The sequence below is a fragment of the Culex quinquefasciatus genome, chromosome 2 (assembly GCF_015732765.1).
Source record: "Culex quinquefasciatus strain JHB chromosome 2, VPISU_Cqui_1.0_pri_paternal, whole genome shotgun sequence".
Classification (NCBI taxonomy): domain Eukaryota; kingdom Metazoa; phylum Arthropoda; class Insecta; order Diptera; family Culicidae; genus Culex; species Culex quinquefasciatus.
In genome coordinates, this window is record NC_051862.1 from 208,644,494 (window position 1) to 208,669,537 (window position 25,044).

The 25,044-nt window shown below is 36.5% G+C and overlaps 1 protein-coding gene across 2 annotated transcripts in view; it reads left to right on the forward strand.

The window, feature by feature from the left end:
• LOC6041786 (transcription factor hamlet) overlaps window positions 1–23,313 on the forward strand; it is a 133,135-nt gene extending 109,822 nt beyond the window's left edge. For both annotated transcript variants that reach the window (XM_038255286.1, XM_038255284.1), the window contains exon 4: window positions 21,136–23,313. In XM_038255286.1, the coding sequence (XP_038111214.1) occupies window positions 21,210–22,619 (1,410 nt within the window). In that variant the 5' untranslated portion in view covers window positions 21,136–21,209 and the 3' untranslated portion in view covers window positions 22,620–23,313. The remainder of the gene's footprint in view (window positions 1–21,135) is intronic.
• Window positions 23,314–25,044: the final 1,731 nt, after the last annotated feature.

Consider the following 25,044-nt stretch of genomic DNA (forward strand, 5'->3'; position numbering starts at 1 on the left):
AAATAATTAAAACTGAACAAGATAAATGTAAATTGAGTTATTAAAAATAAATGAAAAAAATTAAAATGCAACAGCTGTAAAAAATCGTAAATGCTCAAAATAACTAAGGAAGGTGAAAAATGAGAAAATTCGTAATGTTTTATTCCTGGTTTTTTTTTTTGAAAATTATTGGGGAAATTATATGAAAAAAACGAAACTATTGGCACTACGCCCCCCGGGGCATGGCCTTCCTCTAACGTGGGATTTCTGCTCCAGCGCCTCTGACGAGACAGGAGAAACCGGGACCGACGTTTTACTTCACCATCCGATAGAAGCTCAGTGGATAAGGCGGGAATCGAACCCGCGTCTCACAGCATCATCGGGATCGGCAGCCGAAGCCGCTACCCCTGCGCCACGAGACCCACAAAATTGGGGAATGGGGAAATTATATGTATTATTATTTTTAGCATTGCAACTTGCTTCCAATAATTGGAAAGAAAAAACAAACCAAAATAGATTCTCGAAATATCATTATTTCAACAAGGTGCAGCTCAAAATTGTGCAGAAATTTACTATAAAAAAACAAATTGAGCTATTTTGGAAAATAAATGTGAAACATTTAAAACAGTGAAAAGCTGTTCCTCTATCATTGTCGTTATGCTTAAATATTCAAAATACAATGCCATTTTGTGTTTTGCAACTTACTTTCATTCCAAAAATAATTTGGAAAGGTTGTCCTATAATTTGTTAAATGACTACTGTGCTATTGTTTACTTTTTAAAGATTTTTTTTATTGTTTACTTTTTGTCTCTCTCTCGATAAATTTGAAATTTCAATAGTAAGATAACTGAAACAATGTCTTAAGCCGGTAAAAATAATCATAAACAAATGTTTGTTAAAAATTTGCTTGTCATATGCATTCAAGCGTTGCATTTTTTAAGTATATTTATTTAACAAAAAAAATATAAAAAAATATATATATAAAACCAAACATTTATGGTTTGAAAGAAAAGGCAAAGCATAAATTTTAGATTGGGATTTAAGTGGCCAGCCTTTATTCGAATGATCAAATTTATGCAAAGACCCTCAACTCTGTATAAAGTTATGAGTACTTTAGTGGAATGTTCTAACTCTTTGTCGAAATTTTTTGGAAAAGATTGCTACCAAATCTGCCGTGCAATAATCGTTTTAAATTTATTTGAAATTAGCCATCAAAGAAACTCTATGAACTCAACAAATTGAAAAAAAAGTAGTTTTTTGTTTTACTGTATGGAAAATCATTTCATAAACGAGTTTTTTGTACACAACTCAAAAATCTGTAGCTTCTAAAAATAAAGTTATAATTAATTAATTTATTTTTAAACACACAGTTTCTCCAAATTCATTCTGTATTCTAAAGATTAAACTTTTGATCGCTTGCTTCAAAAAGTGCGACAAACCTCTTTATTTTCCCATTTTAAAGCCCAATACTGCATGCCAACATCAGCAGAGCAGTGTCGTCGTATCTCCCATCGCTTCGAGGAAAGCAAAACTTTCTTATCTGGTGGTGGAAATCGAACCCCTTGCTCGGAAGCGTTCAGTTTCACCACCTACTTTTCCGAGGCTTCGAGCAGGAGAGAAAAATGATGATCATGGCAGGATGTTGGATCTGGGGGTTATCGGGAGTTGAAGATCTTGAACGGGTGGATCTAAACATTGTTTCAGATTTTGAACGATGGCTGCTATTGATGAGTATTTCTAGGCTAAAAGATGTCTGAGCTACAAAGTCTAGACTAGCACGTTTTCGACATTTTGACAGAAAAGCAGCTTCGCAGCGGTCAAAAGTATGACCACGCGATTTGCAGTAGCCGATGCAGTTGAATTTGGGTCGACCAACGCGCTGAAGATGCCGCACAGTCGTAAAAAAGTGACACAACCTTGAAAGTCACTCAAAACTAGACCCCGCGCGATCAATCAACTTGATCCGCAAAGAAGCCGTAATTCGGGGGCGATCCTTGAAGAGTCTGCGCGTGCGCGTTAATCTCAAGACCCCGCAGGGCTAATCGAACGGCGACACACCCTCTCTCTACCCGCACGAGTTGTCCTTGCGACGCCTCATTAGCTATGGCTTTGATTGGGAAATCGTAGGCGCAGACAGAGATGATTAGCTCTAAATACGCGCGTCGTCATCGGAGCTCAGGACAATGTAATCAATCAAACGTGCGTTGACGGCGCGGCGCGCCGGTGGGGTTGATCTCAAGTACGAAATCGGAAGTGGAACTAGTTGAGCTTGAACTAATCATATGCAAAACGGCACGGGCAGGTTGTCGATTAGTGGCGGCGTTGAAGTTAAGTGAGCTGTGCGCACCTTAACTGGAGCAACTGCTGAGCGAAGAGGAAGCCAGCGGAAGGTCGTCAAGTCTGGGTCAACCTCCGGGGGTTCAAGTGGGTCAACTCATCTTTCGCCTTATCGCGCAGATCAATCGGGCAAAAAAAAAATGGCAGAACTTTCAAACCCCCATTAGATGGTCACTGGCGAGGTCCTGCTGTGACGAGACGGTGTGGGAACTAGTTCCCCATCCCTCCGTCATCGGTATTATAGTAATCATCGATTGGATGCGACCACTCAGAAGGAGATCGCCGCCGAGATGACGGCGCAAGAATTCTTCTGCGCCAGCCCGTAATTACAGCCGAGTTGTGGTGACCTAGTAAGACACTTCCACGCGGCGGCTGCGGAGCAAAACAAAACAAGTGAAGATGCTGCCGTGATTCCCAGGCCCAGGGGAAGATTCTGCTCTATGACCGCTGGGGCTTGGGAAGAATCGCGACACAAACAAAGGCTGGATGACGACCTGGTGGTCGTCATTACCGTCATTAGCTCTGCAGGTTGCAATTATTGGTGGGGCTTCAGAAGTTCAAGGGGGTCGTCCAGGAAGCACGTAGACATTTGTAACAGTTTTGGTGACTTGAAGAACGACGACTCTGACAAGTAGTTTATGAATGACCCCCGAAGGCGGCTTCTGTTAGACCCTTTATGCAAACAAAAAGATCGCCCGTCTCGCGATGGGGTGCGCCCGCGAAATTAATAAGTTCATTAGAGCGCACGGTCTAAAGACCGGTAATGACAGACCAGGCGCCCAGACCCATCTCAACTGTTGATATGATTTAATTACGCAAATAATGCTGGCAGCCGCGGCAGGGTCTGTCCTTGCCCCCGGCCGTCTGTTGCTGCTTCTGCCAATCTAAAATGAAGCGGCCTCCATTTCTTCGCTGCCGATCTCGATCTCGAGGGGGTCGTTCGAGATGTAATTCATTCAGTGCAAAACGATGACGACGATCGCGACGGATTGCGTCAGGATCTCCCCGGTGGGAGGGGGACTTCCCCCTTCCACACTATCAGAGGGTAGAGTGTCAGCCCCGGTACACAATAATAATGATGATGTTGATGATGATGAGTCTCTTTTGTATCGCTCGAGTGGCGGTGTATGACATTGTAAGCTGGAGCAGCGATAAATTGCACTACCTCAGAGCGGTGGAATCTGCCTCTTTGGAATGCTGGCCCAGACCGGGGGCCAATTGTTGTGTGATGGATTCCAGCTGGCGCGGTCGCGGAGATTATGCAAAGGCCGCGCGAACAGCTGCTGGCTGCTTCTGTGGAAGACACTCTCACTTGTTGGCATCAAAAAGGCTGGTGAGCTATGCCCGTCGTGATTGATCGTCCCCGGGTCAGAGATTACCGGGGGAACGTCCATTAAGGTCCCGCTGGTCGTTTTGGAGAAGATTAGCAACGATGAGGCAAGGGTGTTCTCGATTGAGGTGATTTTGCTATTAAAATGAAACCGGTTTAGCAGATGACCGTATACAAAGTCCTTGATCGAGTGATCAGGGCGAAGTCGGAGGTTGGTGTGACTCACCGAAGTTTCTGTCTTTGCTAAGAGTTGTACAATTTTTGAGCGATGTGAACTCTGAATCTGTCCATAACCGATGATCTGTTGGACCAACCGAGTGCATTATGAACAATCTGTCACAAGAATAGTTCAGAGGAGATTTAACAACCCATGTTGGAGTCAATGCCTCAGTTTTTCACCCCCGTTGATCAATTAGATAACCAGGCCATGACTTTCGGGAGTTCCTGGATGATCCAAAATAATCCAACATGTCGCATTTTAGTCCACTGAAGTTACCTGTAGCAAAATCGATGGTCAAAATACTCATATAGACCCCCGTTGATCAGATAGATAACCACGTCATGACTTTCGGGAGTTCCTGGATGACCCAAAATAAACCAACACGTCACAGTGTAGTTCACTGAAGTTACCTGAAGCAAAGTCGATTGTCAAAATACTCAAATAGACCCTCATTGATCAGGTCAATATGGCCATTTGGCCTGTAAGATTTCTTGATTTGAAATGATCTAAGTGATCAACCAATAACAAAAACACTTTAATTTGGTTGGGTAGACCTTCCTCGAACTTCACTGAAACAAATCTATCAAAAAGCGAAATATCTGAAGCTTTCGCGTTCTCCAAATCATCCCCGAAATCATCATCCCTGAATAAAAGAAGCTTTTAACAACTTCCCCTGCCCGAAACCACTTTGACCGCACTTAATCCCCCAATCACTCCCGAAGCCTTCACCTAATCTGGAGCATCCCATCAAAGTTCCGCATGTCCGCCCCATCGTGATCACCGCAGTCCCCTCCCCAAAATGGATCCTCTCCCCGCGAGGAAGAAGACATGCAAAGCGGCGGCTGATTTGCTGTCAATCACGACCTGCCGATCGACAGGCGGAAAATCGATCCCAAAAGAGTGCGATCCCCGAAGATCACGCCAATTGTTTTTTTACTCCCTCTCGGAGTGGTGAAGATCAGCGATTCCTAAAATGGCCATAGTGGCAGTCAAGTTGGACACTTTGATTGAACTGCTGGGCTTAAGTCGCGGGCGCACTTATGGCTAGAACTTGCGTGAAGGTCGCGCCCGCGGATATGGTCAACGGCGCAGGAGTTGATTGAGAAATTATCTTCAAACTCAATTAATGGACGCGCACGTGGGTTGTACCGCGAGGGATCACCTACGCACCTGGTTCGCACGTCACGCTCAGTTGAAGTGTCCGACGCTGCACCGCGCAGCGGTGAGTAGCAGTAGATCCTGAGGTATGTTTACGTTGAAGGTAAATAAAAAGCGTTTTCAAGTCGCACGTCAAAACTGCAGTGCAGCGACGTCTTCGGGGGGTTTCCTCAAAGTCACTCACCGAGGTGACCGGTGAGCGATGGAACGTGGTAGATGTCTTCATCGTGACGTTTTCCGACACTTGAGAGTTTGTTGAGGTGCGTGGGTTTGAGTTGCTGCTCAATGTTGCAGAACATCTGGAATCAACCGGTATTGTTCTATTCTACACCCTTTACTTGCACGCGCGCCTCTGGTGGTGAGTTGTGGAAGCTCACTAGCTTGCATGCAAGTTGATTAAGAAAGTAGCTCAGAGGTGAAATCAATATAAATCATCTTCGAACCTATCGCGATCTTCGGGGTCACTGCTCCCCCTTATACCGCAACTCATCGAACTCCGTAATAAGCCACCGAAGACTCCTCAAAGCGCCGCCGATCACGTCGCTTGATGAACGGCGCATCGATCATAACCCGAGCGACATCCTATCCATCACGCGGCGACTCCTCGGTGATTTAATGCGCTCCACACGGCCCGAAATCTGTCCGACGACCCCGCATTGAAACGTCACTTGGCCGCTAAACAAACTAGACCTTTCTCCGAGCGTTGGGTCGCGCCAGCTATTAAATTCCTATCGCGCGGGACTCCCAGACTGGCAGGGGGTCTGCCAGAAACAGATCCACCAACCATATGGGCTTCTGTTTCCCCTCACAACTAAGTAACGAGATGTTTGCTGAAGTTGAGGCCGGGACTCAGCTCCCGGGAGTTGATAAGTGAGAGTCGCACCACATGAATTGTCAATCTTCGCGGGGTTTTGAAACCGAGGTTGAGAGGGGAGCCACTCAGGCGTGCCATGGCTGGGGACGGAACATGTGGATTGATGCGAGTTTGGGGAGGTGGAGGAGGTTGGAATCGTATTAATTCCTAGAGCTGGTAGTGACGGGTGGTTTGATCGAATGAAGAAAGAAATTAAAATCCGGGTGATAGAAGGTATGCAAATAAGCTACCGAAGGGTGGAAGGGTTGCCAGATTAGTTGGTCTTCATGGGGTTTTATATAAAAAAAAATTAACAGACTAATTTGACAAAACAGCTCCGAAACCCCTTTGATAAGAAATGGATTAACCTTCACTTATTGGGATTTCACTACTTGACACCAGAGGCGCTGCTGATGAAAAACAGAAATTTCAGGTTGACATTTTTGAAGTTAATATCAGTAAACGCTTCATTTTCGTCAAAGTATGATAGATTTAGGCTCCCTGAACAAGCTCCATTCGACAGTATTGAAATTTAGTGTATTTCCAGGCACAAAATAAAATTGTAAATTTTAAGTGACCATGTGTTCAGGAAGTCAAAATCTATCATACCTTGACGAAACTGAAGAGTTTACTGACATCTACTTCAAAATTTTTGAGTTGTTTTATAACTATTTCAATCCATTTTTATGATTTATTGCAAGGTTGATAGAACCATCGTCAAAATATTAGAGTCATCGTCAAAATATTAGAGTCGGTAACAGACGATAGCTTATGGTTATAAATTGAATTAATCAATCAATATCATGTTAAATTCAATTCTTTCACAAAGAATACATTTTTTTAGATAATGTAGTAAGCTTTTGAGTGTAAATGCAAAAACAATAAAAAATGCAAAAAAAAAGAAAATACTCAAATTTTCATTATTTGCATTATGGGTGCATCGTGCATGAATGCATTTTCACTGTCTCAAAGTTATTTTTTTTACAAAAAAGCGAATATTTGAAAATATTAAAATTTTTATAATTTGACATATTCGTTTCAAACGAAGCAATTTTTATGCCTTTTCACTTTTATTGGTGTTTTATTTATTAAAAAAACTACTCAAACTTTGACAAAACACCGTATTTTTCTGAAAATACTCAATATTTTATGATTCAAACGATTTGAAAATTCGTAAACTGTGAAAATTTTAGAATTTATTTTGTAAGCCACTGAAATTTTAACAAAATACTGCATTTTTTCTAAAATACAATATAGGTATCAAACAAGGTAAAATTCTAGCAGATTCTTTCACTTATATTGTACAGAATTTTTTTTATTGTTTTACAAAAAAAAACTCTAATAAAAGTGAAAAAGCATATAAAATTTCGCTTCGTTTGATACTTATATTGCAAATTATAAAAAATTACAAAATAGTTAGGTATTTTGTGAAAATTTGCGTATTAAAAAAAAACTCTAATAAAAGTGTTACAGTAAGCAAAATTTGGCATTGTTTAATACCAATATTGCAAATAATAAAAAAAATTAGTGTTTTCACAAAAATACGGTATTTTGTGATTATTTACGTATTTTGCAAAAAAAAAATCTAATAAATGTAAAAAAGCACACCAATTTTCGCTTCCTTTGATACCCATATTGCAAATAATGAAAATTTGAGAATTTTCAAAACAATACGGTATTTTGTGAAAATTTGAATGTTTTACAAAAAACTCTAATAAAAGTTTAAAAAATGTATGCTTTTCGCTTCGTTGAAAATTTTCGAAATAGTACGGTTTTTTTTTGTGAAAATTTGAATATTTCAATAAATTTCTTATAAAGGTGTAAAAGTTTAAAATTTAGCTTTGTTTGATACCCATATTGCAAATTATGAAAACTTTAGTATTTTTGAAAAATACGGTATTTTGAAAGAATTTAAGTATTTCACAAAAAAGAAATCCAATAAATGTTAAATTGCATAACAAATTTTGTTTCGTTTGATACCCATATTGCAAATCATGAAAATTTGAGAATTTTCAAAAACAGTACGGTATTTTGTGAAAATTTTATTGTTTACAACAAAAAGTCTAATAAAAGTGTTAAAGCATACACAATTTCGCTTCGTTGAAAATTTTCGAAATAGTAAGGTTTTTTTTTTGTGATAATTTGAGTATTTCAAAAAATAAATCTAATAAAAGTGTTTAAGTATACAAAATTTTGCTTTGTTTGATACCCATATTGCAAATTATGAAAATTTTAAGAAGTTTAAAAAAATACGGTATTTTGTGAAATTTTAAGTATTTTATAAAAAAAAACTAATAAATGTGAAAAAGCATACCAACTTTCGATATCAAACCCATATTGCCAATTATGAAAATTTTAGTATTTTCAGAAAAATACGGTAATTTGTGTTTATTTTTAATATTTTAGCTCGATACTTACTACATTATCAAAACATTTAGTGAAAGCATTGAAAAAATAGCATGATATTGATAGTAAAGTCAATTTAGACAGATTTTAACGATAACCATCGTTATCGTTATCGAACTTCGATAATTTTATCGTTAACAACCTAGATTTATTAATTTTTGAGATTCTGCATTCTTTTTAAACTTGGCGTAGGTGTTTGCTAAGAGAAAATGTATTTATACGTTATCAGTCAATACTATTCAAACATGATTTTTAAATACAATTTCGAGATTATTTTTTCCAAACACTGGATGAGCTTTTGCTACTCGCTACCAGAGGCGCTATTGATGGTAAAGAGAATTTTGTCAGTTTACTAGAACAATTCGCGATTAAAAGCTCAATTATTCCGACAGATGGCGCAAAGCATCGAAGAATGACGATTCAAATTTTTGCTGTTCGGTTACATAGGAATGCAAACTTAAAATGAAATTTACATCTCTTAGAACAACTTTTGAGAAATAATTCAAGTAGTACGATTGTAAACTTTTTGCCCTCTATAAATTAACGCAATAAAAAAGATTTTGAAAAAAAAAATAATTTTGTTGTGTTGTTTAAAATGATAGAGCATCAAAAGTTTACATAGGATCAGCTCGAATTTTTGCTCAAAAGTTGTTTTGAACGCTGGAATTTAACAAAACAGAATTCGCATACAAAACCTCAAAGGGCGAAAATTTCAATCGACTTTCTTCGCTCTGTTCTGCCACTCAACACCAGGTGTCGCATATCGTTTGGCTCTTGAACGCCAATAACAATTCAATTTATGATCGAATCAAGATTCAATTTCAACAAATTAAAAGACCAAAAATCTGGCCACACTTCCATCGACCTGCTCGATCTCCTCAACTCCCCACGGGTACCGATCTCCGGCTCATACATCATCATCAACCCACAACCAAACGGCAGAAGCATCTACCACAACTCTCACATCTCGTCACGAGAAGGATGCGAACCCTTCTGTTCGCCCCCAAAACACCGGCAGGGGGTCAAAACTCACCGCCCGAAAAAATGAAATGAGGCAAAAAATAAACGACTTTCAATTTAATTTGATACCAGAAATTAGATACACTCGCTGTCAGCTATTCATCTGACCTGCTGCAGCAGCTCCAACTAGTCAACCGGCCAGACGGAGATGTCCATCATTCCATCAAAAGAAGTAGATTTTTCCGCGCTGTATTTCTCCAGTTGTTGGTTAAAGTTCGCCGCAAGATACTCGATTCCCCTCGTCCTCCAAGCGTCTCGTGGTCGATCAATTTAGTACAAATATTAAATTGAGGCGAAATTCTTCCTCCCCAGCGGCAGCCGCCGCGGCAATTCGGATTGACCCGAAACAACTTCTGTGCGGGACAACCGTGGCACGCCCTGGAACTTCCACCGGGTACATTAGAAAAACTAGGCGGACCGAGTTGCAACCGTGTGCCATAAGCGAGCACGACACGCGATGTTTTGAGTCCGAACCAGTTGCGGGAGACGAGGGGGCTTTGAGTTCGTTTGGCCAATTAGTCGTGGCACCACCAGGCAAGGGGGAAACACCCGACGGCCACAATCACAATCACCACCGCGGCCACAAAGCGAGCGGAAAGTCAAGTCGTGATAGCCACAATCAACCTCGAAGGGGCTAATCGATCTGCAATGGATGCGCCCTTTTCTATGGCTTTTCTAGGTGCTGGTGGTGCAGGAGGATGTCGTGTCGTAGGGAACTTGGACAGGAGCTAGATATTGGGAGAGAGCATGACGGCTGCGGGACTTGCGGGGTGTGTATAGCAGAGACGTTTTGCCTAATTGAACGATGAGTAGCTTTGGGTTGGGAAATTGGGAGGGTCAGTGAGGTGAACTGGACTGTTGAAGGGACTGTTGGGGCGTGAAGATCTTTTTACTGCTCAGTGCATATTTTGTTTTACTTTGTTAACACGACAGAACTTTCTCTACTCGCCACCGAAGGCGCAATTGCTGGCAAAGAGACCATGCATTCTTAGCACATTCGCAATGTTCTGTTTGACATTGTTTGTAGCTGAATGTATCAGGTAAACCAGATTTTTTTTTTTAATTTTTTATATGATTTTTGGAACATTCTTTTCTCCGTGTGTCTATAACACATGATAATACACAAAAAAAGGTTCTTAAAATCCTATCCAAAAATTTCCTGAAGTGTACCAAATTGTTTTTTTCCCTAATAGCTTATTAAAGTGATTGGAAAAATTAAAAAAAAACTAATGGGCAAAAGGTAAAATCTAGACTTTTTTTTAAGGTCCAATAAACCAAATTTCCAGTTTTAGTTTTTTTTGAAACCGCCTTGGGCCAGGGCTATTAAAAATACCTAAAAAGCAAAAACTAAAAATTTGGTTTATTGGACCATTTCAAAAAAAAAAAAAAACTCCAGAAATTAACAATAATAACCTAAAGCAGGCGAAGTAAACTTTTTTTGTGTTCAAAATAACATAATAATCAAAGGAAAAATAAGCTAAATCCATACAACATTTAAGGAATTAAAAAGTTTTGAATTTTTAATTAGATTTAATACGCTGTAAAATACAGCATAAGAACAAAACATAAAAATATTCATTTAATTCATTATAATTTTGAAATTTGAAGATCAATCTATACAAGCCTTTTATAAACAGAAATAAAAATATAAATAAATTATTGAAATTCCCTTTGCTTCTTAGATCTTTAAAAAAAATCAAGAATTATTATTTGTGTTTTGAGACCATTTCAAATGTAGAAACTTAATAACTGAAATTGGAAATTCCAATAAAAAAAAAATAATGAAAAATGTGTTTCAAAGTGCATTTTACACCAGCCCAGTTGTTTTGCAATCATTATTTTTTTTTAAATTCCAAGTATTGAGGAGATTTTTATTCGCCGAAAAAATACTATTTGCGGTGCTGTACATTGAAATTCAAAAAAAAAATGAAAATATTTTTGCTCGATCCCAGACATGCTAAATATGATTTAATACGCAGGAAAATGCATTTCTAATTGTTTTCAGTAGGTTAAACTTCTATTTCATTTAATATTTTGAAGTTTTCTGAAAAAATATTTTTTTGCCCCCCTGACTTTTCGAACCGATTTTGAAGGGGGGCGACATGAATTTCAATAAATATTTGCAACGGCCTTATTTTTGGAGAAAAAAAATCCGGCATTTTTCGCTTATAAAATACTTTTACTTAATACTTTATGAAAAATAAAATAAAATGTGATATGATAACAGTGGTATTTTGGACTTAAGCAAAGCAACTTACAAATTTAATTTAAAGTTTTTAACAATCCCCAAACACCCTCTTCCTTCAAAGTAGGTCTGAAAAATCAGGAGACAAAAAATATTTTTTTTAACTTAAAATGTCAACGAAAATTTAAGTGCTAGCTAATAGCAATTGAAAAGCATTCCACTAAGATCAGGCTCATTTTCAGCATGTTTGAATTTGTTCAATAATCCTTAGAAAATTTTAAAATTATCCTTTCGTCAAATCTAACATTTTTCAAAACTTATGATTGCAAGAACACTAAACTAGTGTAAAATGCATTTAAAAAAACTAATTTTATTCAAATGTTGAGACGATGATATCTTTTTTTTATTATTTATTATTTATTATTTATTATTTATTATTTATTATTTATTATTTATTATTTATTATTTATTATTTATTATTTATTATTGATTATTTATTATTTATTATTTATTATTTATTATTTATTATTTATTATTTATTATTTATTATTTATTATTTATTATTTATTATTTATTATTTATTATTTATTATTTATTATTTATTATTTATTATTTATTATTTATTATTTATTATTTATTATTTATTATTTATTATTTATTATTTATTATTTATTATTTATTATTTATTATTTATTATTTATTATTTATTATTTATTATTTATTATTTATTATTTATTATTTATTATTTATTATTTATTATTTATTATTTATTATTTATTATTTATTATTTATTATTTATTATTTATTATTTATTATTTATTATTTATTATTTATTATTTATTATTTATTATTTATTATTTATTATTTATTATTTATTATTTATTATTTATTATTTATTATTTATTATTTATTATTTATTATTTATTATTTATTATTTATTATTTATTATTTATTATTTATTATTTATTATTTATTATTTATTATTTATTATTTATTATTTATTATTTATTATTTATTATTTATTATTTATTATTTATTATTTATTATTTATTATTTATTATTTATTATTTATTATTTATTATTTATTATTTATTATTTATTATTTATTATTTATTATTTATTATTTATTATTTATTATTTATTATTTATTATTTATTATTTATTTTTATTTTTATTATTTATTATTTATTATTTATTATTTATTATTTATTATTTATTATTTATAATTTATTATTTATTATTTATTATTTATTATTTATTATTTATTATTTATTATTTATTATTTATTATTTATTATTTATTATTTTTATTTATTATTTATTATTTATTATTTATTATTTATTATTTATTATTTATTATTTATTATTTATTATTTATTATTTATTATTTATTATTTATTATTTATTATTTATTATTTATTATTTATTATTTATTATTTATTATTTATTATTTATTATTTATTATTTATTATTTATTATTTATTATTTATTATTTATTATTTATTATTTATTATTTATTATTTATTATTTATTATTTATTATTTATAATTTATAATTTATAATTTATTATTTATTATTTATTATTTATTATTTATTATTTATTATTTATTATTTATTATTTATTATTTATTATTTATTATTTATTATTTATTATTTATTATTTATTATTTATCATTTATTATTTATTATTTATTATTTATTATTTATTATTTATTATTTACTATTTATTATTTATTATTTATTATTTATTATTTATTATTTATTATTTATTATTTATTATTTATTATTTATTATTTATTATTTATTATTTATTATTTATTATTTATTATTTATTATTTATTATTTATTATTTATTATTTATTATTTATTATTTATTATTTATTATTTATTATTTATTATTTATTATTTATTATTTATTATTTATTATTTATTATTTATTATTTATTATTTATTATTTATTATTTATTATTTATTATTTATTATTTATTATTTATTATTTATTATTTATTATTTATTATTTTTTATTTATTATTTATTATTTATTATTTATTATTTATTATTTATTATTTATTATTTATTATTTATTATTTATTATTTATTATTTATTATTTATTATTTATTATTTATTATTTATTATTTATTATTTATTATTTATTATTTATTATTTATTATTTATTATTTATTATTTATTATTTATTATTTATTATTTATTATTTATTATTTATTATTTATTATTTATTATTTATTATTTATTATTTATTATTTATTATTTATTATTTATTATTTATTATTTATTATTTATTATTTATTATTTATTATTTATTATTTATTATTTATTATTTATTATTTATTATTTATTATTTATTATTTATTATTTATTATTTATTATTTATTATTTATTATTTATTATTTATTATTTATTATTTATTATTTATTATTTATTATTTATTATTTATTATTTATTATTTATTATTTATTATTTATTATTTATTGTATTACCACATTTGGAGTACTTTTCAAAATTGTATCCACCATATAGCGCAGAATTAGACGCTAAACGAGTTTAATAAGTCCGGTTTGACTTAAATTGGATCAGCAAGTGATTAGAAAACAAGGAAAAAACAAGGTCTCTATTCAAACTGTAGTCCTGATTCACCCCAATTGTCGGTGCCAAAAAATAGCAGTTTTTTTATTCTGATGAGAAAAATTTATTGAGTCGTAGCGATTTGATTTTTGAGAATAGTTTGATTTTGTATATTTTAGTTGAGTTGATATTTTTTTTTATTTTTACCAAAATCGAATTGCATTTTTTGGATCACCTTAACACGGCCTAGGTCTTCTAATGGCCAATCAAAAAAAGGGACAACTTTTTTTTAGAATCATGCAGTTTTCGTGGAGATTTGCTGTATATTTCTTCATGATACAATTAGTAAAGTGCAAAGAAAAACCTTTCCACAATTTATATTTATTCCGAGAGCTTTTCCTCTCACTGAACATTGTCTTGCCATCCTGCCTTTGCTATTTTATTACTTTGAAATCAAATTTATATCAATTTCATTCTGCGCGCCCTTACCCCAAGCTCAAGCCAACAACACAACTCGTCTTTCTCTCAAGACTTCCCAACGAAACGATGATGCCTTGAAACGGCGATTCGAGCATGCTTCTGCTATTTATTAAGGGTTTATTAGATGGTACTTTAGTCTCATAACTAAGACATGATTGCACCTCTTGCTTGATCGGCAGCGCGAATTGTGCAACTTTTGGTTGCGCGCGCGCATGATCAAATTAATTGACCCCCGTTGGTGACCCTCTCTCAACGCAACGTTGCATCCAATTTGGTTTGGCATCACCCTAAACAACCCATAAATCGAACCACTTTCGACGGGTTCATCACTAAACGGTGAGCTCCTAAGAAGCGGCCATAAGTAAGACCTCTCTACCCGCTTATCGCCAACCGGGGATCAGTTTTCCTCCATAGAAAGAGTACAGAGTACAACAGGGCAACATCATCCAGACAACGGCAGCACAAAAACCGATTCAAAAGACACCCCTCTTTCTCCGGGTCTTGTCTAGTGCGCGGGAGACAAGACCTTTGCGCCATCCTGCCTGTCACAACATTGGCTCAAATTGAAACGTTATAAATTTAAGCCCGTCGCGTAATCTACGCGACCGCTCCAAGATCTGGATTAGGCTGGCGTGGAGGTCCGCAATGCTTGGAGCCTTAATTGAATCATTAATTTCCGGCTCAAGTGGATAAATCTTACGGTGGGGGGAAGGTTTTTCATCCTGGTCGGGGAAAAATCCGAGGAAGATCACAATCGTCGATGGCATGACTCTTGCTTGAACTCGAGAGGGGGTGGGAGGGGGGTGGGGGAAGAGGACACAATTCAGCCAATTAACTTTTCAGCGGAAAGTGTGTCCCCCACCGCAATCGGGTTCGGTTGGGGTGCTCTTGGTCGTGAAAGTGAAAAAAAAAACAGGTGAGTTTGAAGCAGGTCTCTAAGATGAAAAGGGGGAAGAAATGTAGCCCGCGACAATGCGCGGTGTCTACCCGAGGAGGAGGTCGTGGATATCTCTCCAGTACATGGAACTTTTGAACTGGAAGATCGATAGCTGGATGCCGTGGTTGGGGACAGCGCTGTACATCCGCTTTTTATTTTATTGAATGGAATTGCTTTCGTTTGATTTGGGTGTAAGGAAAAGGAGGAAGAATCAGAAGGCCTTCAGGAATTAGCTGATATCCTCGTGATGTTGGACACGTGCCAGTATTTTGAATGGAACTTGTATCATGAAAACTTGTTTAAAAAAGGGCTTAGTTTCTTCAGATAGTTTATTCAGATTGCCATATTATTTTATAAGTTTCGTTTTTCTTATTCAATCAGTGTCAATACATTTTAGCTTCCAAGTTAAACACGTGTTTCACTGCGGTGGAAACTGATCTGATGGTATCTTTTCTCTAATCCAATACTGATAAAATCCTACATCCAATTGCAATAGGTAGCTTTTCAAGTCGGTAGTTGTTGCATTGACACGTTTAATATTATTGATGATTCCTCTTAAAAACCACTGCTCGCCAATCTTCAGATAAAGTCCTCCACCACTGTCTCCAGCACCAGCATTTGTTCCGTTTTTGTTGCCCGCGCAAAATGTTTTGGGATCTCGATAGAGCAAGCCAAAATGCTCGGGATCAGAATCCAGACATGTCCTCCTGGACACTATTTTCAAGGATGCTTCCTGGAGTTCGTTAGATATTTCACCTCTCTCGTCATAACCCCAACCGGCAATGTGCCCCGTTTGGTTAACGACTCTATTCAGCCATATTTCACCATTCCATAGGCAGATTGGATGTACGTAAGGATCTTTGAACAAAATTGTTGTTTTCAACTTCAGCAACACAATGTCATCTTCATGTTTCCTTTGGACATAATATTCGTGCCGCACTACCTGTTCTACCTGGTGCAGTTGTACATGATCTGATGCATCCAACCTGGACAATCCTACTTTCACAAACAATTTCTTTGCTGGTAATTTATTGAAATATATATCCGAAGTGCAATGAGCTGCAGAAACTACATAGAATTCAGTCAAAATCTTTACTCCACATTGATACGTAAGCTCACCATTCCAGGTTTGATGGAACATGGCCCCGTGCCAGGGCCAATCGATTGGAATGGTTTCGTTGTGAAGTGATAGCAATCTTCTAAATCCGCATTGATTTGTAGCATTCACAACAGGAAACTTTTCTCTAAAATCTGGAATGTGTCGTTCGATCCACTTTTGATAATGTGCTACATCCATGAACACATCGTAACCTTTATAATCATCGGGGCCCATACTCAGAATTCCTCTAAGAAACCAAGTTTTACCAACTTTCAGGTAAAATCCGTTCCACTATCCCCGTTAGTCGACATGGTTCCATTCAAATAGCCTCCACAAAATTTAGAAGAATCTAGAATTAACTTTCGTACATGCGAATAAGTGGCATTACATGCTTCAAACGGTACAATAGGGACTGTAATTTCTTCTAAATCATTAGAATCATCCCAATAGTTCCATCCTGCAAAAAAGCCTACACTATGAACGATTTTTTCAAAGCTTGAATCCCCATTCCATACACAAATTTGCTGCATATATGATTCCGTGAACGTAAACTTTCCAAATATTTCCAGCAACGCAATATCATTGTGCCCCTTAGTAAAATTTTCATGACGAAAAATGTGTATCACTTGATGTGTCTGAACGTTTGCATCTGTTGCATCTCGTTTGGTAAGGCCTACCTTAACTATAATTTCATTCTCATTTAGTTTTATTCTACCATAGCTGTATCGATATGTGCAGTGAGCAGCCGTAGAAACAAAACTCTCCGTAATAATCGAAGCACCACAAGCGTCGTTCCATAATCCATTCCTTTGGTGGAAAACGGCACCATGCCACGGCCAGGAACTTGCCGGCCATCCGCCATATATACGGGTTCGAAGTGGGGTCTCTTTTATGCCACATTGTAAACCTGTAACGTAAACATGATTTGTTTATTGAAAATTCAGAATTCTGAAATTTGTTTCTATAAATTTACCACTGGAAGATTTTTTGAAAATAACGCATATTAAAGCAGTCAAGAACACCGTCCTCACCATGGTCTTCAACATTCAGTACTGATAATGAGGTAGCTAAATTCTACTGCCGCTGTGTAATAAAAAGTACGCAATCTTTTTGAAGCAAAAAAAACATACCTTATCTGAAACAAATTGTAAAGCTGTTCCTTCGCATTGATCTATGTGATTAGCTTTTATTTCATCGCGAACCCACTTTTTCGGAATCCACAAAAAAATTACGTAGCGATGTAGCCTAGTGGTCACGCTGCAGCCTCGTAAGCGGTAGATAGGGAGTTCAATCCCCGGCTCGAGCCAACCAAACTGGTATTCAGTTTCCGTCTGGACCTCATCACGACTCCTTGTGGAGACAACCCATGGAATGTTAACATTAACAAACTGTCACGGAATCCGCTATCACCCCCGATACTCTTCAAGGGTGTTCCGCTCAGGAACAAGGAAAACCCAACATTTAGTTGAACTCTGGTGCGTTATCAGTCTTTCACCCCAACAAACTCAGCAACGGTGAGTTACCACTTTATGACGCTGAAGCTTGATGTTACAGGGAATCCCACCATTGATAGTTGGCACAGCATGACAGCATGACTTTTGAAAGCATAACGCAATTTTGATTGAAAAAAAAAAAAACATTTTGAAAGATGTTTAAAAAATGTGTAGCCAGCTCAGTGACAAAATTTTGTGAAATTTTATATAAACAGCATTCAACATCACATGCCAATGTACGTTTCCCTACACGCTAACGATTTTACTAGAATCAAAAAGCAACATTGCGCAAAACGATACAATTTTGTATGGGTAAAAGCTGTTTTTTTATCTTTATATTTAAAAAAATCCATGTTTCACGCTTATTGGAACCAGACTTATATCAATCACGAAAATCACGTTACAGACCAGTTTTGAGGACCGGTTTAAATGTAGTATCAAACGTGGATTTTTAAAATATTCAACTCAAAAAAAAGAACCCCAAAAGGAATCCCTGATGCCACATTGAATTTCTGGTGAAAATTTGATTAAACTGTGTAAAGTTGTTTTATAATCTTTTTCGAGAAATGATTCTTACCACCGTGAAACATCACTGTATAATTGCTCAGAATGAACGCTACTACTACGATCCATCTCAGACTCATTTTAATTCCGTACTGTCGACAGCACTCTCAAACTCAGTAGCTCCAAACAGCGGCTTACCCATTAGCTCCTGCACAGTAAAATAAATAATGGTAATATTACATCTGAGAAGGGGTAAAAAATTTTATGTCAACAAAAATGTGTAATTTTACCTCGGGACCATCCATAAACCACATGGACACTTTAGAGGAAGGGAGATTGTCCACGCTTCATACAAATAAGATTTTATTTGCATGGAAATTATCCACGATGAAATCCACTGTTGTAATGTCACTTTTCAGACTAAATTGAGGTAAAATTACATAATAAAAGAGGTAATATTTAACCTTCCATAATTACACCTTCCAAATTTACACAATTTTTTACTGTGTATATAAAAATTATCAAATTATGAAAAATGATTATGCATCACGGAAATTGGGATTTTTTCATAGGACATATGTGATACAACAGACATGACAGGGTTTGTTTTTACAGGACTTCTCTTCGCTAGGAGACGGTGTTTTGTTTTTGGGTTTGTTTTTTACAGGCCACCAATTACCTACGTAGCATTTTTCAACGAATATTACCAATGCTGCATTTCGTCACAGATCATGAATGAAAACCTGTTTAAAAAAAAAACGAAGTTTGCTGAAATTTATTGAAGTTCTAAACCGCTATGAAGATAAATCTTTGAAATGTCCTAGGCTTATCGTGTGTTAAATTGAAGCAAATTTTACCAAACTGTTTTTAATTGATTTCAATTTCCTATTCTTTTTCCTATCCCCCTCACTTTGAAATGCTAAGTTATTTGTGAATAGTATTCAATAATTAAAAGTATAATAAATTCACAGCAAAAAAAAAATGTGTGAATTTGGAAAGTGTAATATTACTTCAATTTAAACTGAAAAATTGGTAAATTCTCACATTTTTAAAGGTTAAACTACAAATTTTCTGACATAAAAGATGTACACATTCCCAGATGTAATATTAGCATGATTCTTTTTACTGTGAATCTAAATATGCTTATCGCCTGAACAGCTTTGCGGAATGTTTATTCCGTTAATGTATGTCTTATCTTAAAACATGCAAGATCAAATGACAGTCATATCGATCGCCAGGCGAATAATAATTATAAAGAAAATAATATTTGTTAATAAATAAAACATGTCCCCCTATCTAGCATCTTTATCTTACGATTGGAATCATATTTGAGTTTTTTACTGTTTATATTGAAAAAAGAAGAATAATCAAAACAGGTTCTTGTTTACAAAAAAAAAAGAAACATTACAATCCATTTAATTATTTGTTGATCCCGTCCTGTAAAATATTTCCAAATTGCACTGATCGTTTCTTATTTTGTCTTGCAATTTTCAAATTTGCATGACCCTTTTCCCCCCAGCTCCTCCAACTACCCGAAGAAAAGAGATTGAAACGTGCAATCAATTCACAACTGGCCATAACGCCACCCCACTACCTAATGGGCACGAGCCAACCTTCGCTAATACCAAACCAATTTGATCATCGTTACCCCGAACATACTCCGTGTGCGCGCGCTCGCGCAGTTCCTAACAAATCATTACGACTTCAAATCCGACCCCGGTCTAGCCACCTCTTGGCCGCCGCCGCCGTCGTCGCTTAAGAGAGTCTTCAAAAATTGCTTCAAAAACCACACCAGATAATGATCGAGCATCACGATTCCATTTCTGTGGGTCTCTCGGTATCACGCGCCCAACAACAACAACCGCCGAAGACGACAGCGGCGCGGAATCACGGAAAACAAACATGTACCCCGACCCCCCTTAACGGTGGAGGGCGCCTCCAGAGACATGACCGCGCGTGGCGAAGAATGATCTCCATTATGCTGTGTGGAGCTTCCCTCCTCCCCTTGAAGCTCATCAGTGTCCCGTGTCGAGTGGTCTGCAAATAGCGGAGATTCGGCACACGCGGCGCAAAACTGCACTAAATACAATTTTCTTCTAGCAGGCTGCGACTTGGTGGGGGGGGGGAACACCCACGTGCCATCGTTTAAGCAGGACGGGGGATTACCCCCTCTCTTCTTGATCCGAAGTCTGCGAAATGGCAATCTAGGGTGAAACCTAAGGTATTGAGCGCAGCAATTGAATATGGAAAGCAGCGAGAGCAGGAGATGGATTTATGGGCGACGTTTAGATCTTCCGCGAGTCGAACCTCCTTCTGATCTGAATTTTTCAATTTTCGATTCGACAGAATGAAACAAAGATTTAGTATGACTTGGTTATTATGGTGATGAGCTAATCGGAACCGTTTTTGTCAATCTCATTTGAAGTGGCACTTTAAAATATCACAACTTGATGGCTGTTTAAACATTTCTTCACCTCATTTTCTTTAAGAATAAACCCTTTGTACTGAATGACCCAATTAACGATTGCCTTCTCTCCCTCCAACTTTCCAGACTTTAATCCGGGGAATGCCATCGCCGCCAGCCGCCGACATCCAGTGAGAGCAGAGACGCCTGTTTGCGAGAAGATGCGAGAAAAGGATCACTCCCCGCGAAAGATGCTTCCCAGTCCCAAACAGGGCGCGGTCTACCCGCTGCTCGGCCTCGGTTCGACCCTGTCGGCGCAGCTTCCGTTTGACTTTTCCAGCACGGGGGGAAGCGGTGGCGGAGGAGGAGCAGGATCTGGCAATCGGTCGTCCTCGTCGAATCTGCTGCACCAGCAGCAAAGTTTGCTGGATCAACCGCTGGATCTGCGGGTAGATCATAAAAAGTCGAGCAGTAGCTCGACGTCCGATGAGGAGGATCAGGGGCAGCGATCGAGTGAGGAGTTAAAGTTCCAGGATAACAACAACAACCAGAATGTGAACAACAACAACAACACGGACAGGAGTACGAAGAGTCCGAGTCCGATAAGTAACAATAACAACAACAACAGTGTAAAGTACACCAACAATAACCACATCAGCGTGAAGGATGAGTTCCGAATATCCAGCATAGCGAATCACAGTCCACCGATCTTCCCGCCGCCCGGGATCAACCCGTTGATGCTGGAGGCGATCGCGAAAGCCGGCTTACCGCTGCCAGGATACCGAAATTCCTTCCTGCCGGCACGATCACCCGTTCCGTACGACCTGCAGCGGCTCAAGGAGCGGGACGCGATCGCGCAGAGCTTGCTCCGGCAAGGCACCAACGGCAACGGGATCCCCAGCAATAAAAACAACAACAACAACAACAACTCGAACAGCATCAACCACAACCTGCCACCGGGAGCCACCAAGAACAAGGATCGCTACTCGTGCAAGTTCTGCGGCAAGGTGTTCCCACGATCCGCCAACCTGACGCGGCACCTGCGGACCCACACCGGCGAGCAGCCCTACAAGTGCAAGTACTGCGAACGTTCCTTCAGCATATCCAGCAACCTGCAGCGCCACGTGCGGAACATCCACAACAAGGAGCGACCCTTCAAGTGTGCCCTCTGCGAGCGGTGCTTCGGCCAGCAGACCAACCTCGATCGGCACCTCAAGAAGCACGAAGCGGACGCCGCCGGGCTCGGCCTCGGCCTGGACGAACGTCTCCGCGCCGCCCGGAGGAACTCCCGCGGAATCCCCGAAGATTCCTACTTCGAAGAGATCCGCTCCTTCATGGGCAAGGTGACCCAGTTACCGATCCCCCTGCGGATGCAACCTCATCACCACGCAGCGGCCGCCGCCCAGCAGCAGCAATCGCAACTGCACCAGCAACAGCTGGCGGCAGCGGCCGCCCAGCAACACCACGCTCAACAGCTGGACCAGAGTTCGTCCCGCAGCTCGTCGCCGGCCGGCTCGGAACCGGCCTCGCCGGCGGGCAGCTCGCACAGTGCGTCCGGCCACCTCGAGATCAAGATGGAGGCCAACGACGAGGACGAGGACGAGGAGGGCGAACAGGTGCAGGTTACCTGACCGGCCCGACCGGGTGTGCTCGGGTCACGACGGCACGTTACGCAATGTACAAGTTAAAGAAATTCCTGTTAGCACTCGGTAAGAACACTTTACTGGAGAGTTGCGGAGGTTGCGGGTTGCGTGCGGAGTTGAAATTGGGTTATCTGGACAAGAAGGTTACAGAGAAACCTCGCTTTTTACGCGGAGGCGTTACGCTTTTTATTTCGTCGATTTCTCTTAAACCGTAGAACATTTTTGCAAGCTTCAAATAGTGTTTTGTAGATCTGAACAAAATCTAAAAATTGCTTTTAAAAGATTGCAAAAATATTGCGTCGTTATTGAGAAATCTACAAATCAGTAAAACGTAACGCATCACGCAAACAGAGGTTTTCTGTATTGCTTTTGGAGGCGTTACTGCATAACGATTAGGAAACGAAATTTATTCCGTCAAAGTTATGAGTCTTAAAAATGCTCAAACAATTGATTTTGGTAACACCTTTGTGACGTTACAGACGTTACGATCGGTATATCAAAAAAAAACAGAGAAACCTCTTTCTACGCAGAGGCGTTATAATTTTTATTTTTTCGGTTTCTCCTCAACCATAAAGTATTTTTCAAGTCTCAAAATACGTTTTGTAGATCTAAACAAAACCTACACAGTGAAATATTGTGTAAATTTGGAAGTTGTAATTTTGTAAAGCTGAATACAGTTAAACCTCGCATAGTGCGCAGGCGTTACGCTTTGTATTTCGTAAATTTCTCAAAAACGACAAAATATTTTTGCAGTCTTTTTGACGTAATTTTTCCGTCTTGTTCCGTTCTACAATTAGCATAAAAAACATTACAAAAATATTATGTCGTTTTAAATCAATCGAAGCAACAAAAAGCGAAACGCCTGCGCACCATGCGAGGAATAACTGGATTACATCTTCCATGTTTTATTTTTATCCACTTTAGACTGAAAATGTTGGATTACATCAGAAAGGAGGTAAAATTACATACTTTCAGAGGTAAAATTACATCTTTTTTCTAACATAAAAGATGTACCCCTTTCCAGATGTATTAGTATAATGTTTTTTTTTACAGTGTACAAATTGAATTTTAACAGACTGCAAAAAAAAATCGTTGTTGCAGAGAAACCGACAAATTGGACACAATTGACGCATTGCGTTAAAAGAGGGTTGCCTTTAAAAATTAGTAGACATTTTCTTCTTTTAACTCAGATAATTAAATCTTGATACAGTGAACCATCTTTTTACGCGGTGCGTTACGTTTTTCTAATTTACCGATTTCTCTGGAACTACGCAACTTTTTTGTAATCTTTTAAAAGCAATTTGTAGGTTTTGTTAAGGTCTACAAAACGCTTTTTAAAGATTGCAAAAATATTTTATGGTTTTAAAGAAATCAACGAAATAAAAAGCGTAACGCCACCGCGTAAAAAGAGGTTTCTCTGTACAGTGAAACCTCTTTTTACGTTTGTCGAACTTTTTTGGAACGACGCAACATGTTTGCAATGTTTTAAAAGCAATTTTTAGGTTTTGTTCAGATCTACAAAACTTTTTTGAAGCTAGCAAAAATATTGTATGGTTTAAGAGAAATCTACGAAACAAAAGCGTAACACCACCGCGTAAAAATAGTTTCTCTGTAATGCATTACGGCAAAACGATTTTTCTGAAATATTCTAAAAAGTTTGAAATCTAATTTTTAATTAATCCTTTCATTACATGAAAAAACTTTGAAGGCTGAAGTTTTTTGGTTTAATTTGAAAAAAGTAAAAAAATCAAGAATAAAATGTACAAAAGAAAGACATAAAGCAGCACAAGTGAAGGCGTTACGCTTTGTATTTCGCCGATTACTCTGAAACGACACAATATTTTTTCAATCATTTTGGTGCAAATTGCAGATTGGAACAAGACGAACAACTTGCTTCAAAAAGATTGCAAAAATATTAAACAGTGTTTGATAAATACAGTTAAAGCTCGCATAGAGCACAAGCGTTACGCTTTGTATTTCTTCGATTTCTCAAACACTATTGTGTCGTGTCATTTTGCAGTCTTTTTGAAGCAATTTGTTCGTCTTGTTCTAAATTACAATTAGCCTCAAAAACATTGCAAAAATATTATGTCGTTTTATAGTAATCGAAGAAATACAAAGCGTACCGCCTGCGCACTATGTGAGGTTTTCCTGTACACAAGCGTAACGCCTAGGTACTATGTGAGGATTTACTATATGTACTTGGCCAGTTTCTTTGGATTTTCATCATCTTTTCTACAAACTTTTTAAAAGCATTGGTACGTTTCGTGTCAATTTAAAAATTTCTCAAAGTAGTTTACAAAAATGGTTTCACGGTACACAAAAAATATCAAAATTAAAATCGTAACGCCTAAACTTTAAAATGGCATTTTCTTTAAATTTTCAAGTTGTTTAATTGCAAAACTAAAACTAA